We start from the raw sequence: 14,318 nt of genomic DNA on the forward strand, positions 1-14,318 counted from the left end.
CGTCCGGTCTACAGGAACGCGACAATGGCGAGTCCCAACCCACCCACCACCGAGGCGACCGCCCACTGACCCCCCCTCGCACCCGAGCAGGCGTGTCGTTCCTCCTCCTCATCTCGCGCCAGGGCAAGGTCCGCCTCGCCAAATGGTACACCACCATGAGCCCTCGCAACAAGTGTCCGTCTCCTCCCTCTCTCTTTCCACGCGCCGTGTCCTCGGCTCACCCTCCTCCCATCTCCCCCATCTCCCCCTCCTCCCCCTCATCTCGCTCCCGACCGACCTGTCCCCTTGCCCCGACTCGACAGCCAAGATCGTCAAGGACGTCACCCAGCTCGTCCTCGCACGGCGGACCCGCATGTGCAACTTCCTCGAGTACAAAGGTGCGCTCCTCTCTCTCTCGCTCTCTGTGCGCGCGACTCGACTGACAAGCGCTGCTCCCCTCACAGACTCCAAGATTGTGTACCGCCGATACGCGAGCCTGTTCTTCGTGTGCGGCATCGGCGCCCAGGACAACGAGCTCATCACGCTCGAGGTCATTCACCGGTCCGTCCAGTCTCTTTCCCTCCTTGTGCGCTCAAGCAGTCCTGACCTCGAGTCCGCTTTACAGCTACGTCGAGGTCCTCGACCGGTACTTTGGCAACGTCTGCGAGCTCGACCTGTGCCTCCCTCTCTCGTCTCCTCCTCGTCCTCCTCCCCTTCGCACGCTCACCTCGCTTCCTCGCACAGCATCTTCAACTACCAGAAGGCCTACGCCGTCCGTCCCGCCCTCCCGCTCGATCACGCGTCGTCGCACTCACTGACATGCGCCCCCCTCGCCTCGCCTCGCGCAGATCCTCGACGAGCTCATCATCGCCGGCGAGATGCAGGAGAGCAGCAAAAAGAGCGTCTTGCGAGCGGTGCGTCGCGCTCGCCCTCTCTCTGTCTGCCGCCACTCCCTCGCGTGAGCAGTCGACTGACTGGAAACGGTGTCTCGCCCTCGCACAGGTTGGGCAGGCGGACGCGATCGAGGAGCAGGAGCAGAGCGAGGACTCGACGTCCTTGTCGCGCCTCGGGCGGCCCTGAGCAGCTCGACGTGGCCCCTTTCCCTCTGTCTTCCTCCGTTCCTTTTCTCTCTGTGCTCGGTGTCGGTGTAGATACCCCCCATCCCTCTCCTCCCCTCTCGCGCACCCGCTCGAGGATGTAGTATTAGGCCCCTCTCGGGCGATGTATTGTACGATCTGGCACAGCCTCGTCCCTCGCGCACCGTCGAGCGCCCTCCTCTACCCTCCCCGGTCCCGATAACGAGAGAAAGATAGCCCGCTCGCAGGCTTGCCCTCACTGCGCCTTGCCGCCCTTGGCCCTCTTCTCCTTCTCCCTGGCCTCGAGCTCGGCGAGCTCGCGCGCGTCCTGCTCGTCCTCGTCCTCCTCACGCACGTCGCGCGCGTTCTTGCCGCTGAGGATGCGCACGAGGATGCGCAGGATGAGGTAGGTCCAGAAGGCGTTGACGAGCTGCAGCGCGAGGATGGGCGCAAAGATCTGGAGCCTGCGCGCGCGGCGGTGGCGTCGTCGACGTCGAGCGAGGGTCAGTGAGGCGTCCTCGATCGAGGGACCCAAGAGTGGAGAGAGGGCGACGAGAGAGAGAGAGGGACGCACCGCATCCACTTGGGAACGGCGCCCGAGCCGAGGCCCTCCCAGAGCCACCACGCGTTGCCCTCAGTCGTCCACGAGCGGTACCGCTCGGGGATCAGATCAAACTCGGTCCAGACGCTCCACAGGATGCGCAGGTTGAGGTAGTGGCGCATGTAGGTCCAGATGACGAGGAAGAAGACGAACGACGCCTCGGACGTGCGCTGCAGGTCGAGGTAGTTGAGGCACTTGGACAGCTGCGGGATCGACGTCGAGTCAGGTGACGAGTCGAGGCTGAGCGCGAGATTGAGGGAGAGAGCGAGGGTGGACGGACCGCGAGGCAGATGTCGGGCAAGTCCATCGAGACGAAGATGGCCGTGCCGATCATCGTCAAGTTGATCATGTCTGCGGGTCGAGCCATAGAGTCAGTCCGTCCTCGTCGCCGACCTGAGAGAGCGAGAGAGAGAGAGAGAGACGCACAGGACCAGCCGACGAGCCAAAGGGTGACGATGTGGTGGATGACGAGCTCGCGGAAGTCGACACGAGGCTTCTCGAGGCTGTGGAAGGGCGCAGAGGGAGGGTCAGGACAATTCGGGGAGGTGCAGGACGGGCGAGAGCGGGACGCACCGCATGACGAGGATGATCATCTGCTGGAGCCAGTACGAGCTGTCGCCGAGGGAGAGAGTCAGTAGCCTGCGGGCAGACGATCTGAGAGAGGACAAGACGCACAACTGGAGGAGGTAGTACGTCTTGAGCGGGCCGTCCATGCGCCTGCGAGGCGTCGTCGAGGGCTCGGGTCAGTTCTGCTCGGCCATGGGGGCAGAGAGGGAAGGGGGAGGCGGGCGCACCAGTGCGGGTAGCCGAGCCAGAAGTGCTCCGTGTTGTACCACCACGACTGCTGGCGGCTCATGACGTACTGCGAGGGGGCGAGGGTCAGCTCCTCGGTCGCGCCAAGTGGGGGAGGGGGAGAGAGAGGATGTGGGACGCACGAGGCCGAACGCGCCGGACCACGAGAAGTAGACGACGGCGTAGGCCTGCTCCATGAAGCGCAGGATCTTGCCCTCGGTCTTGAGGCCGAGCGCCTTGGCGAGCGGGCGCAGGAAGTACTCGGTGAGGGCCTGGCGGACAAAGCTGAAGACGACGATGTAGAAGGCGAGGAAGACGAGGTCCTTTGGGCCCTTGCCGTACCGGACCGACGAGGCATCGCCCGGGATGGGCGGCAGGGCGTACGAGATGCGCACGAGGGGCGACAGCGGGTTCGAGTCGGTCGAGGTGGTCGCGGTGCGGTGCTGCTGCTCGAGGACGGCCCACGCCCCGACGGTCGCGGCGATGAGCGGGAGCGTCACCTTGGGCTTGACGAGCCACGCGAGCGGGCCGGTCGCCTGCGTCCAGGCCTGGGGCGGCGGTGCGGAGGCTGCTCGGCCCTTGTTGCCCTTGGCCGCGAGCGAGCTGTTGTGGGCCGTGGCCGTGGTGCCGACCGGCTGCGAGGCCTTGTCGAGCGCGTTGAGCGCGTCCTGGCCGATCGACGTGGCGCGCTTGCGGGTCGCCATGGTGTGCGTGTGCGAGGAGGAAGAGGACGAACCCGATGAGGCGCGTGTCGCCGACGCCGACCACCTCCTCCGAGGACGCTCCGAGTCGATCATCTCTCTCCGCCGCTCTCGAGCCGTCGCACGCACAAACGAAAACTCTCGTGCCAAGTCACCCCTCCTCCTCAGTCTCTACCAAACCCGCTCGCAAACCCTGACCCGAGCGTCGGCGTCTTGGCTCCGCCGTGCGGCACGAACCCGGCGCCGACCGGCAGAGGCGTCTTGGGCGCCGACGTCGCGAGCAGCCGCTCGGCAAAGAAGTCGGCCGTGCGGAACCCAAAGTCGGAGCACACTGCGAACGAGGCGAGACGAGTGAGCGGCTCGAGCACGAGGACAGGGCAGAGAAAGAGAGAGGGAAGAGAGACGACGGACCGAGGATCCCTCCGACGATGCCGGCGAGGCGCACCAAGAACTGGACGAGCGAGCTCGTGCGCTCCCGCACCGTGAGCGCCATCGGCTCGATGTCGAACTTGAAGAAAATGCCAGGGACGCCCTTGCCGTGCTCGGTCGTGCGGCTCATCTCGGTCACCGAGTACTGGTTAGTGTGCAACAGGCGCCGCGCCGCGTTGATGTACGTCGTCGACACGACCGACAGGAAGTACTGGAAGATGTGAAAGTCTGTGGGCGCACGAGGGCGTGAGAGAGGGCACGAGAGAGAGGACGAGGGAGAGTGGGCGCACGGGCGTCGGTGATCTCGCTGCAGGTTCGGCAGGAGAGAGTCAGCGACGCTCGTCTCGAGCTTGAAGAGAAAGACGAGGACGTACACCGAGTTGTCGAGGGGCTGCACGATGCGAGGGAAGTACGGGCCGAACGAGAACTCGTGGATCACGTGGCTCAGGTTCATGACTGCGACGACGACTGGTGAGCGCGCGCTCGCGCACACAGGGAGACAGACGAAAGAGGCGAGGACGCACGAGCGTGGTCGGTGTGCTCCCAGCTGAGGTAGCCATGGCCGAGCGTCGTCTGCGCCGAGGGAGAGAGTCAGTGCTCTTCAAGAGAGCGAGGAGGAGAGAGAAGGGACGCACGATGTGCAGGTTGCCCGTCACCTTCTTGACCGACATCGAGCCGTAGATCTGCGACGAGTCGACCCGGTCAGTCTCGAAGGCGAGAGAGGCGAGAGAGAAAGAGCGCCGACGGACCCGACATGCTGGCCCGTCCTCGACCGGCTTGACCGTCTTGCCAAACACCCTCTTGCCCGACGCGTCGCGTACCATCTTGCTCGCCGACACACCCTGACCGTCGTGCAGGTTCTGGATGCTGCGCGCCCGGCCGATCTCGAACGTAGTCTGCGGGCGCGGCGAGGAGAGGTGAATGCTGGACAGGGAGGTGCAGGTCGAGAGAGCGAGAGAGAGAGCGCACGCCGTCCTTCTTGAACTCGTCGCTGATGTGGAGGCGGTCGCCGACGGCGTCTCGCACGTCGACGGTGAGGTCTGCGTCGAGGAGGAGGGCGAGCATGAGGGCGTGATGCTGCGAGAGAGAGACGGGGAGACGCACAGTGACACGGGGTCGCGACGGTGGCGTCAAAGTTGAGCTGGAGGTCGTGGGCGATCTCGTGCTCGACGCTGAACTCGTACGAAGGTTCGCCCCAGAAGTAGGCGCGGCACTCTGTCCAGACGAGGGCGGCGAGGATGAGCGAGACGACGAGGGTGAAGATGCCGCCGCGGGTAGTGCGCTCGCGGTAGGTCGAGTTGGTCTGTGTGGGTGGTCGCTGTCAGCTTTACGGCTCGAACCGGGCACAGGAGAGGAACTGCGAGGCGCACCTTGCGGAACGCGTCGAACGAGTGGAGTGGGGCAGGGCTCGACACGACGCTCGCAAAGTAGCTCGAGCCAGACTCTGCTGGCCGGTCCATGCTGCGGGTGTGCTCGTGCTCGACAGTCAAGCCGGAATCTAGCGACGAGAGCGAGAGCGTGAACAGCAGACAAGTCGTCCTCCTCGTCATCTCGCTCCTCCTCTCAGCCCCCACAGCCTCCCCTGCCACGCTAGGCACCGCTCGAGTCTAGCTTGCACTGCTCTGGGCACCTCTCTCAACCTACCCGAGGTCCGTCCGAGTCGTCCCATGCCGCGAGGGCCGCTCCCCACCCTCTCCTCCTCCGCACACTCCCCGATGAGGCGACTCGGGCGTCACACACCGCACAGAGCCACTGACACGTCCGTGCACTGCAGCCAGCACCCCTACATCGAGCCAACCATGGGCGTCACGACCACCCTCGCCACCTACTCGACCGCCTCGTTCGCGACCGTCCTCGCCCTGTACCTCGTCTTCACGGGCTCCGGCACCCAGTTCAACCCGGGCGCGTTCCTCGAAGAGACGAGCCCGTACGCCTGGGCCCTCCTCGGCATCGGCCTCAACATCGGCCTCAGTGTCATCGGCGCAGGCTGGTCCGTCCCGTCCCTTCCCTCCCTCTCTCCTCCCGGACTGACATCCGAGCACACGCGCGCAGGGGTATCTGGATCACCGGCGCATCTATCCTCGGTGGCAGCGTGCGGACGCCCCGCATCCGCACCAAGAACCTGATCTCGTACGTCTCCCCTCCTCCTCCTCCTCCTCCTCGCCTTCGCCGCGAGCTCGTCGCTGACTCTGGTTTGCGCCTCTTCCGCAGCATCATCTTCTGCGAGGTGCGCTCACTTCTCTTTCGCGTACGGTGTACTCGCACTGACCTTCCCTCGTATCCTCCTTCCGTCGCCACCAGGTCGTCGGCATCTAGTGCGTTCCTCTCTCTCTCCCGTCTTGGCTCGCCGCACGAGAACCTGACACTCGGCTCCTCCCACAGCGGCATCATCATCTCGATCGTCTTCTCGTCCAAGATCACGTCGGTCCCGACCCTCGCCGAGCTGTACACGCCGCGCAACTTCTACACGGGCTACTCGATCTTCTGGGGCGGCCTCACGGCCGGCATGTGCAACCTCCTGTGCGGCGTCGCTGTCGGCATTTCGGGCGCCAACGCCGCCATCGCCGACGCGTCCGACCCGCAGCTGTTCGTCAAGGTCCTCGTCATCGAGATCTTCTCGAGGTGCGTCCTTCTCACTGTCTCATTTTCGTCGCGCAGCTCGCAATTCGTCGACTGACGCCTCCTCCGTGCACCCTCGCAGTATCCTCGGCCTGTTCGGCCTCATCGTCGCCCTCCTCACCACCTCGAGCAGCGCCTTCACCTCGACTGCAGCGTCCGTCGTCTCGCCTTAGCCGTCCCTCCCTTCCTTCTTCCCCTCCTTCTGTGTCCCTCCACTTTGGACTGAACGGCACCTGCAACCTCGACGGCATCTCACCAAGCGCGGCGCTCGCGTCTCTCGAGAGAGGCTCGCGAGCGCGAGCCGCATGCGGCCGCTCGGGCCCCTCGCTCGAGCTGCTTCTCAAGCTCGCGTTCCGCGGCGGCGGCGGCGGCTCGATCGCGCTCTGCTGTACGGCGATACGTGCGGACGGGAGCTCGAGCACCGGCATTGCCTCGGCGCCGCGGACTCTCCGGTACGCTCAGAGGCGTTCCCGCTTCTGGCGACAGCTCGCCCGCTCTGTTCTGCTCCTGCTCCTCGTCCTCTTCACCCGACATGGACACCTCGCACAAGCTGTTCGACGCCGCGTGCGCCATCCTCGGCTGGTTCGCTGAGCCGCCGACCTCGCCCGAGATGGCCGCCCGACTCGCCAACCTGTTCCAGATCAGCGACGCCGAGCGCCAAGCCGTCGAGCACACGCACCTGCAGCTGTGCTCGAGCTGGAACTCGCTCTCGCTCGAGCAGCACGAGCGCATCGTCGACCGCCTCCTCGTCGCGTCGTGCGGGCAGGCCTTCACGGGTCGCCTCCGAGTCGACTCTGAATCGGTGCGTCCTCCTTGTCGTCGTTCGTCGTCTACAGTGCGTCGTACTGACCGCGCCGGAGCACGCAGATCTCGTTCGCCGCCCTTACGGGGCCGCCAGTCGAGCCCGAAGCTCAAGGAAACGTGCGCACGCACCCCTCTCTCGCCCGAGTCGTCGCCGACGAGCCTTGACCCGCCCTCGCCTGCAGGACCTCGAGACCACGCACAAGTACATCGAACTGTGGGTCGACATCATGCACGACAACTACGTCAACGTCCGCAAGAGCGAGACGGCCGCGCAGGACGCCGCAGAATGGCGGCACGAGATGCTCGACGTGCTCACGGTCGAGCGCCTCCACGAGATCGGCATCGTGGCGGCGACGATCCTGTCGCGCATGTTGTCGCACGCTGGAGAAGTGTCCCACCTGCACCCGCTCAGCAAGGCCGTGCGCGCGTACCACGGCAAACTCCTTGTGCGCTCCCTCTCTCTCTCCCTTTCTCGGGCTTGTCTCTCGGACCCGGGACCTACTCACCTGAACGCTTGCATCCCGCAGATGTCGCCGAGCGAGTTGATCGAGCAAGCCAAGGCCAAAGCGCGCGGGCTCACGCCGGCCGAGCGCCGGTTCGAGGACTACAGGGCGCTCGTGCACGCCGTCGTCGGCCTGTACTCGCCTGCATGCCGCGCCAACCCGCTCATCGAGAAGCGCAACAGGACATACAACTTTGTCGAGGACACCGTCGTAGAATGGACGAGCCCGGCCGGGTTCAACGACTTCCAGCTGCTCGAGCCCAACGAGAGCGGGCACCCGTCCCTGCACGAGCTCGCGCTCCCCGAGCAGCACCAGAAGTATGTGCTGAGCGTCGCGCGCAGCTATGTCTTCTCGATCTGCCTCGGGCTGCGCACGACGCACACGCTCCCCGACGCCAACACGCTTGTGCGTGTCCTTTCGCAGACTCGTCGCCGCGCAAGGTCACTGACACTTTCTCGGCTCCTCGGCATACAGGTCAAGCAGTTCCCAGCGCCCGGCGCCATCCGCCCGGACGCGCACCGCGGCGCGAGCAGCTCCAGGGTGCGCACCCTCTCCTCTCTCTCTCTCTGTCCCCGTGCTTTCCGACGATGGACCGCACTGACTCTCTGTCCCCTTGACGACGCGTTCTCTCCCTCTCGATACCGACGTCCAGGTGCGTCCCTCTCTCTCACTCCTCGCCGCCGAGGCGCACCCTCTGACCCTTTCGCCGCCCACAGGCTCACGAGCACGCCGACGCGTCCCTCTCGCACCCGGCTCGCGCCATCTCGGCCCGATACGCGCAGCGGTACTACGGCACGACAGCGAGGGCGTGGCAGGCGCGGCAGGGAGGGTGGTAGAGCGGGCGAGCGGGCGTGTGCGAGCAAGAGCAGGTGCAACGAGCAGGTTTGAGACGAGTGCGCCGCCTGCGACCGCGTTCGTCCCGAGCGAGCATCTCGAGCAGGGCGAGGAGAGCATGACTGCCAAGCATGGATGGCCGATCGAGAGCCCTGCAGCCTCGAGAGCAGCCTCGAGAGCAGCCTCGAGAGCAGCCTCGACAAAGGGGAGACGGAGCCGCCGGCGGCTCGAGGTCGCGGCGAACGGAGCGAGGCCTCTCGCGCGACCGGCAGGGAAGCAGGGTCGGTGCACAGAGAGCTCGAGATGCACTCGATGGCCCGCTCGACGCCCACACCTGCCGTCGTCGCAGTTGACTTGAGCGGGCGATTGAGGCGGAACGAGCCGGCAGGACGAGCGGCCACGAGTCGCGTGAGCTCGCTCGGGGGATGGGAGATGAGGAAGGAGCAGGGACGCACGTCACGAGGTCACTCCGAGGCGCCGCCCGCCCCTCGTTGCCCGCCACCTCTCCTGCACACACCTCGGTCCGCTGCCACACTCTCTCCGCAGAGAGTGGGCCCTCGAGCCACGGCAGCCCGTCCCTGCCCGTGGCTGCGACAGGGACCGGCCGACGGAGCTCGTCGAGGGGGAGCAGTCGGTCGGCGCTAGAGCGCACAACCAGTCGCACCCCTCGCTCGAGCCCGCCGGTGCGGTATGACGAGCACACGAGGCAGATGTGCGACTGCGAGTGGCCGCGAGCGGCATGCTCGGGAGCAGAGGCCGGCGTGCGCGAGGTGCCGAGGCGAGGTCGAGGTCGAGGCCGTGTGATAGAGTGCGAGGGTGGTGCGAGACGATGGGTGCAGTGGTTCTTGGGCTCTTCGGAGCGTCGCGGTGCCGCCTTAAGGGCGGGTAGGGGCGGACGAGCGAGGGGGAGATGAGGGCGAGGGAGGAGGCGGAGGGTGACAACGTGGCCGAGACGGGCCGCGGGTACAGGTCGACGGGGTGGTAGGACACGACTGGATGCTCGGACGGCAGCAGGCCAAGCCCAGGCGAGCGGTGTGGTGTGACGAGGAGGAGGATGAGCTCGTCGCCCCGCCCGCCCCATGGTCCTGCGCCGTCATCGCTCTGAGAGCGCGTCTGTCCGACACGTCGGCGAGAATAGAGAGCAGACAGCCTAGTGATCTGGCCCTTGTGTCTGCTGGTGAGGTGGTCGAGTCGGAATCGGGTGGGACAGTCGAGGCGAGCTGATGAAGTCGAGGGAGGGCGAAGGCGGCGGGCGACGGCGCAATGGGGCCAGGGGTTGAGGTCGTTGTGGAGCATGCATGTCGGAGAGAAGCTCGAGCAGCGAGTCCAGCCACGGCGAGCTGTGCTGGACCAGGAGAGCCCGCTCCTCCTCCTCGCGTCCATCTCGTCCTCGACCAACTCGCCTCGCGCATGCTCTCGCTGTACAAATGGCTCGATGAGGGCGACCAGAACCCGACAGGGACCATCGTCCGCGCGTCCCTCACCCTGCGCGCGGTGACCTCGCTCCTCCTCGTCCCCCTCGGCTCGCTTCTTCCCTCGTTCGAGACCGACGCCGCAACCTTGTCGCGCCCAGTCGCGTGGTGGGCACGACCGTTCGTTCGATGGGACTCGGTACACTTTGTCAACATCGCCGTCGAGGGCTACAAGACCGAGCAGCAGGCGGCCTTCATGCCCGGCTTGCCCGCCATCATGCGCAGCGGCGCCGAAGCGCTCCACTGGCTCTCGCGGAGAACAGGACCTGTTCAAGGCGACGAGGTCGTCCTCGTGGGCTTGCTCGCGACGACGCTCGCGACGACCACCGCCGCCCTGTACCTGCATCGGTCTGTCCGCGTCCTCTCGCTTTCCACGCCGAGCGGCGTCCCAACGGCCCTGACACTCCTCTCGCACAGCCTGACCGTCATCACGTTCCCCTCTCGACCTCGACACGCCCTCCTCACCGCCCTCCTCTTCCTCTTTGCCCCCTCGCGACCGACCCTCCACGGCGTCCCGTACACCGAGCCTTTCGCCGCCCTCTTTACCTTTGGCGGCATGCTTCTCTTCGCTCAAGGAGAGGACACGCTCGCTGCGGCGGCCTGGGCGGCGGGCTCGGCGTTCAGGGCGCAGGGAGCGGTCCTCGGGGCCGGGTTCTTCGGGTGGAGGTGGATCTTGCGGCGCAGCTTTGACGGGCGCAAGAGCAACGGCGAGGCCTTCAAGGTGCGCTCTCCTGCTCTCTCTACGTCTCTCGAGTCCGTCCTGACTGTCTGTCCTCACAGCGACTCGTCCTCAACTTTCCCCGATTCGCCTTCCTTTCCCTCCTCTCCGCCTCGCCCTTCCTCGCCTTTCAGCTCTACGTCTACTCTCTCCACTGCCCGTCGCCGACGACAGGCGACACACGACCATGGTGCACGCAAGGGCTCGGGCTCAGCTACGGCTGGATCCAGCGCGAGTACTGGTGCGCTCGCTCCCCTTTTCTCTCTCCCGTCCTCGAGGCCCGCGAACCGCCAGACTGACTCGCTCGTTGCACCTGCAGGGACGTCGGGCCGTTCCACTACTGGACCCTCCTCCAGCTGCCCAACTTCCTCCTCGCCGCCCCCGTCCTCGCCCTGTCCCTCTCGGCCTCGTGGTCCTTCTACACCCGCAACGCCCGCGCCGCCCTGTACTCGACCCTGCCCTTCCTCCCCTCCTCGCTCCTCCCCGTACCCGTACCTGCACCCGTACGCCCCGCCGCCGAGGAGCAACGCCCGCTCACGGCGCCCGCCCCGGCGCACCTCGTCGAGGCCCTCGTCCCGCACGTCCACCTCCACACGGCGACGACGCTCCTCCTCGTCGTGTCGGCGCACGTCCAGATCGCGCTGCGCGTGTGCGCGACGGGCCCCGTCGTGTGGTGGTACGCGGCCGAGCTGGTCGAGCGCGGGCTCGCGCGAGGGCGAGGGAGGGAAGGGAGCGATGCGGCGGCGGCGAGGGCGGGCCGGGCGTGGGTGCGGTACGTCGAGGTGTGGGGCGTCGTCGCGACGGCGCTGTGGGCCGTGTTCCTCCCTCCTGCGTAGCCCTCCCTCGCCCTTGTCCCTGCTCATGCGCCACCGTCGCCCTCGAGCCCGGCCCCGTCCTCCTCCGCGAGCCACGTCCGCTCGCCCGCCCCGTCGTCCTCGAGCGACACGTCGTCGCTCCACACCGGGTACGCGATGCAGAAGGTGCCCTCGCCGGCCGAGCCGCCGGCGCTCGTCGGCGCGGGAGGAGCCGAGAGGAGGAGGCTGCGGCCGTCGGCGGCGAACGAGAGGGCCGAGACAGGGAAGGGGATGTCGGCGCCTGCAGTTCACGTGGACGTCAGTGTCGCCCGAGAGAGAGAGAAAGATAGAGAGAGAGGGAGGGAGAGAGGGACGCACGAGCAGGGATACCGACACACTCAGCGACGCCCACCCCGTCCGCCGTCGAGCGCCACAGCGTGAAGCCCTTCTTCTCGCCCGCGAGCACGACGAGCGTCTCGTCCTCGTCCTCGTCGTCGCGAACGACGGGCGGCTGCCACGCGAGGGCGCGCACGCCCGAGGTCGACGAGGTGGTGGTCGATGAGGGCGAGGCGGCGTGCGCGAGGAGGGTGTGCAGCCGAGGGCGGGTCGAGGCCGAGGGCGCGAGGGTGGACGAGAGAGGGAAGGCGTAGATGGCGACGAGCTGAGGGTGTGCGGCTGCGGGCGCTCGAGCGAGGGTCAGTGCACGTCGCCGGGCTCGACGAACCATGACGACGACGAGGGGAGGTGAGCTTACCGTCCCAGACGGCGATCCAGCGTCCGCTCGGGCTCCACTCGAGCTTGGCGACGCCCATCCTCGGCACGGCGGCCGCAGAGTTGGCCGCGAGCGGCGTGAGCGACTGCGGGAGCGAGTCGGGTTCGACTGCGAGGCGGGTGTGCGGGTACAGGCAGTCAGTGAGACGCTCAAGAGGGGGCTCGGATGACGAGGAGAGAGAAACGGTGCTAGCGACGCACAGCTGACGATGCCGTTCCCTCGAGTCTTCTCGGTCCAGCCGACCGGCTCGCGCCAAACCCTCTGCGCGCAACGACGACGAGTCAGTGAATCGACCTCCACGTCGTCGAGGTCAAGGCGAGGGACGCACAACAGGATCGAGCACCCTTGTCGGCAGGCCCAGCTCGGCAATCGCCGCCCACCCATGCCTGCTCAAGATGCGCACCTGCGCGCTCGCTCGACGTGTCAGTTCGTCCGCTGCACCCGCTCGCCGCCTCGCGAGAAAGAGAGAGAGAGGGAGCGCACCTTGCCGTCCCACCCACCAACCGCGATCCACTCGCCGTCGGGCGCCCACTTGACGTTCCGGATCCCGAGCCCGACGAACGGCGCCGTCGAGCGCTCTTGCCGTGCGCGATCGTGAGCGCTCAGCTCGGGCGCAGGCGGCGCTGCGGGCGCCGAGGGTTTGCGGAGCGGCGCCCGAGAAGAGGAGGAGGAGGTAGGCGCAGGCGGGGCGAGGGTGGCGTAGGGCGAGAAGGTCGAGAGGAGGCGGCCGTCGGGCGTGATGATGTGCAGCGTGTACTGCGTGGGCCGAGGCTCGTCAGTCAAGATCCCCTGCGCGGATCGAGAGAGAGAGAATGAGGGCGCGCCTCGGTCATAGCGCTCCAGGCAGCGAGGTACCGACCGCACGGGCTCCACGCCAAGTCGGCGAGGTCGCTGTTCGGGTCCTGCAGCGGGATCGTCTGCGGGCGCTCCTCGGTGCGTGTCAGATCTCTTGCCTCGTCACGTCGAGGGGCAGAGGACGAGGACGCACGCGCATGAGGGCCCACGCCGAGGTCGAGTAGACGCCGATCACGTCGCGCGAGTTGTGCCGCTCGAGGACGGCGAGGAAGGCGCCGTCGGGGCGGAACGTGTAGCCTGGGGGTCGCGTCGTCGTCAGGACGTGCGAGAGGAAGAAGAGGGGAGGCGAAAGGGAGACGCACCGTGCGGATGCGAGTGCTTGGGGTTGAGGATCTGGAGGGCGTTGCCCGGGTCCGACAGGCGAAACAAGGACAGGCGGAGCTGCGTGCGTGCGAGTCGGGTCAGGTCATCTTCTTGCACGCTCTGAGTCGGTCGAGAGAGAGGGGGACGCACGTGGTGAGTGCTCCAGCACAGGACGACCTGCTCGCCGTCGGGGCCGAGCCGAGCCCACTCGACGGCGACGGCGCCCTCGTGGCCGATGTCGAGCCGAGCATGCACGCCGTCCTGGTCGGGGTGAAACACAAAGGCGACGCGGTGCCGAGGTGCCGAGACGAGGAGGAGGAACGGCGCAGAGGGCGACACGGCGAGGTTGAGCGACGAGGACGAGGTCGAGTCGTTGTGGGTGGCGGGTCGCGTGGCGGGGAGCTGCAGGGTCCAGGTGCGGAGGACCCTGAGGGTCTCGAGGTCGCGCAGGACGACGCGGTCCTTGTGGACCGACGCGAGGCGACGAGAGTCGGGGAGGACGAGAGATGAGGCGTGTCGCTCTGCGTTGCGTGGGGCACAGCTGGGTCAGTTGTGTCGGGCTGCAGCACGCCTGGAGAGAGTGCTCACGCAGCGGGGACAGCTCCCAGGTAGCCATGGTCGAGAGGTCGAGAGCGACGAGGTGGGCACTCGCTCGCTCGCTCAACTGGTCGTCCGCGGACAGCTGCAAGGCTCTCTCGTCGTCGTGACCCGATGAATGATGCTCCCTGTTACAGCACAAAGAGGCTACTGCAACACACAGACCCTGGTACACCGCCGCGCCTCCTCCTCCCTCTCGTGCCGGCGCCCACTCTAAGCGTATCGCCGCCAGCTAGCTCTAGCTCGACCGCCTCCTGCCGACCCACCAGCTCAGTGCGGCGAGCTCGGCCTCGTCGACGCGGCGCCGCTGATGCTCCCGGCGCGGCTCCCCTCGTTGGCCGGCGGGCAGCACTGGTTGTCGGCGCATGCCGCGCCCTCTGCGCACAGGACCGGGCACCCCTCGGTCTCGAGCCCGCGCTCGGCCGCCGCCGCCTCCGAGATGTGGCTCAGGCCCTCGGCCGTCGCCGAC

General features: G+C 67.1%; 6 protein-coding genes across 6 annotated transcripts; 3 read left to right on the forward strand and 3 right to left on the reverse strand.

The window, feature by feature from the left end:
* Nucleotides 1–24: 24 nt before the first annotated feature.
* On the forward strand, nucleotides 25–1,059 carry RHOBADRAFT_45382 (uncharacterized protein; the record flags this gene model as incomplete). The annotated part of the gene is made up of 8 exons (XM_018414598.1): nucleotides 25–31; nucleotides 91–174; nucleotides 303–377; nucleotides 444–540; nucleotides 605–655; nucleotides 724–751; nucleotides 828–893; nucleotides 982–1,059. The coding sequence occupies 8 exons, from the start codon at nucleotides 25–27 to the stop codon at nucleotides 1,057–1,059; spliced, it is 486 nt and encodes a 161-aa protein (XP_018270134.1).
* Nucleotides 828–3,152, reverse strand: RHOBADRAFT_37954 (uncharacterized protein; the record flags this gene model as incomplete). Its single annotated transcript, XM_018413478.1, has 9 exons — nucleotides 828–895; nucleotides 985–1,519; nucleotides 1,630–1,859; nucleotides 1,937–2,007; nucleotides 2,083–2,159; nucleotides 2,230–2,268; nucleotides 2,332–2,373; nucleotides 2,451–2,518; nucleotides 2,592–3,152. The coding sequence occupies 8 exons, from the start codon at nucleotides 3,150–3,152 to the stop codon at nucleotides 1,312–1,314; spliced, it is 1,296 nt and encodes a 431-aa protein (XP_018270135.1). The 3' UTR covers nucleotides 828–895; nucleotides 985–1,311.
* A 120-nt stretch (nucleotides 3,153–3,272) lies between these two features.
* On the reverse strand, nucleotides 3,273–5,056 carry RHOBADRAFT_54648 (uncharacterized protein). Its single transcript, XM_018417429.1, has 10 exons — nucleotides 4,949–5,056; nucleotides 4,683–4,881; nucleotides 4,548–4,618; nucleotides 4,328–4,474; nucleotides 4,214–4,261; nucleotides 4,103–4,151; nucleotides 3,953–4,034; nucleotides 3,869–3,885; nucleotides 3,561–3,806; nucleotides 3,273–3,480 (listed from the first exon to the last, which is right to left on the reverse strand). Exons 1-10 carry the CDS (start codon nucleotides 5,036–5,038, stop codon nucleotides 3,314–3,316), a joined length of 1,116 nt encoding a protein of 371 aa, XP_018270136.1. The 5' UTR covers nucleotides 5,039–5,056; the 3' UTR covers nucleotides 3,273–3,313.
* Nucleotides 5,057–5,377: 321 nt separating this feature from the next.
* RHOBADRAFT_45385 (uncharacterized protein) lies at nucleotides 5,378–6,370 on the forward strand (the record flags this gene model as incomplete). The annotated part of the gene is made up of 6 exons (XM_018414599.1): nucleotides 5,378–5,568; nucleotides 5,631–5,708; nucleotides 5,790–5,805; nucleotides 5,880–5,893; nucleotides 5,961–6,200; nucleotides 6,280–6,370. The coding sequence occupies 6 exons, from the start codon at nucleotides 5,378–5,380 to the stop codon at nucleotides 6,368–6,370; spliced, it is 630 nt and encodes a 209-aa protein (XP_018270137.1).
* Nucleotides 6,371–9,748: 3,378 nt separating this feature from the next.
* On the forward strand, nucleotides 9,749–11,445 carry RHOBADRAFT_54650 (glycosyltransferase family 76 protein; the record flags this gene model as incomplete). Its single annotated transcript, XM_018417430.1, has 4 exons — nucleotides 9,749–10,158; nucleotides 10,228–10,531; nucleotides 10,591–10,769; nucleotides 10,848–11,445. The coding sequence occupies 4 exons, from the start codon at nucleotides 9,749–9,751 to the stop codon at nucleotides 11,362–11,364; spliced, it is 1,410 nt and encodes a 469-aa protein (XP_018270138.1). The 3' UTR covers nucleotides 11,365–11,445.
* Nucleotides 10,899–13,868, reverse strand: RHOBADRAFT_54651 (uncharacterized protein; the record flags this gene model as incomplete). Its single annotated transcript, XM_018417431.1, has 10 exons — nucleotides 10,899–11,623; nucleotides 11,701–11,997; nucleotides 12,077–12,202; nucleotides 12,295–12,355; nucleotides 12,423–12,497; nucleotides 12,578–12,850; nucleotides 13,083–13,186; nucleotides 13,252–13,330; nucleotides 13,403–13,773; nucleotides 13,841–13,868. 10 exons carry the CDS (start codon nucleotides 13,866–13,868, stop codon nucleotides 11,388–11,390), a joined length of 1,650 nt encoding a protein of 549 aa, XP_018270139.1. The 3' UTR covers nucleotides 10,899–11,387.
* Between the last annotated feature and the right edge of the window lie 450 nt (nucleotides 13,869–14,318).

The sequence above is a fragment of the Rhodotorula graminis genome (genome assembly GCF_001329695.1).
Source record: "Rhodotorula graminis WP1 unplaced genomic scaffold RHOBAscaffold_9, whole genome shotgun sequence".
Lineage (NCBI taxonomy): Eukaryota > Fungi > Basidiomycota > Microbotryomycetes > Sporidiobolales > Sporidiobolaceae > Rhodotorula > Rhodotorula graminis.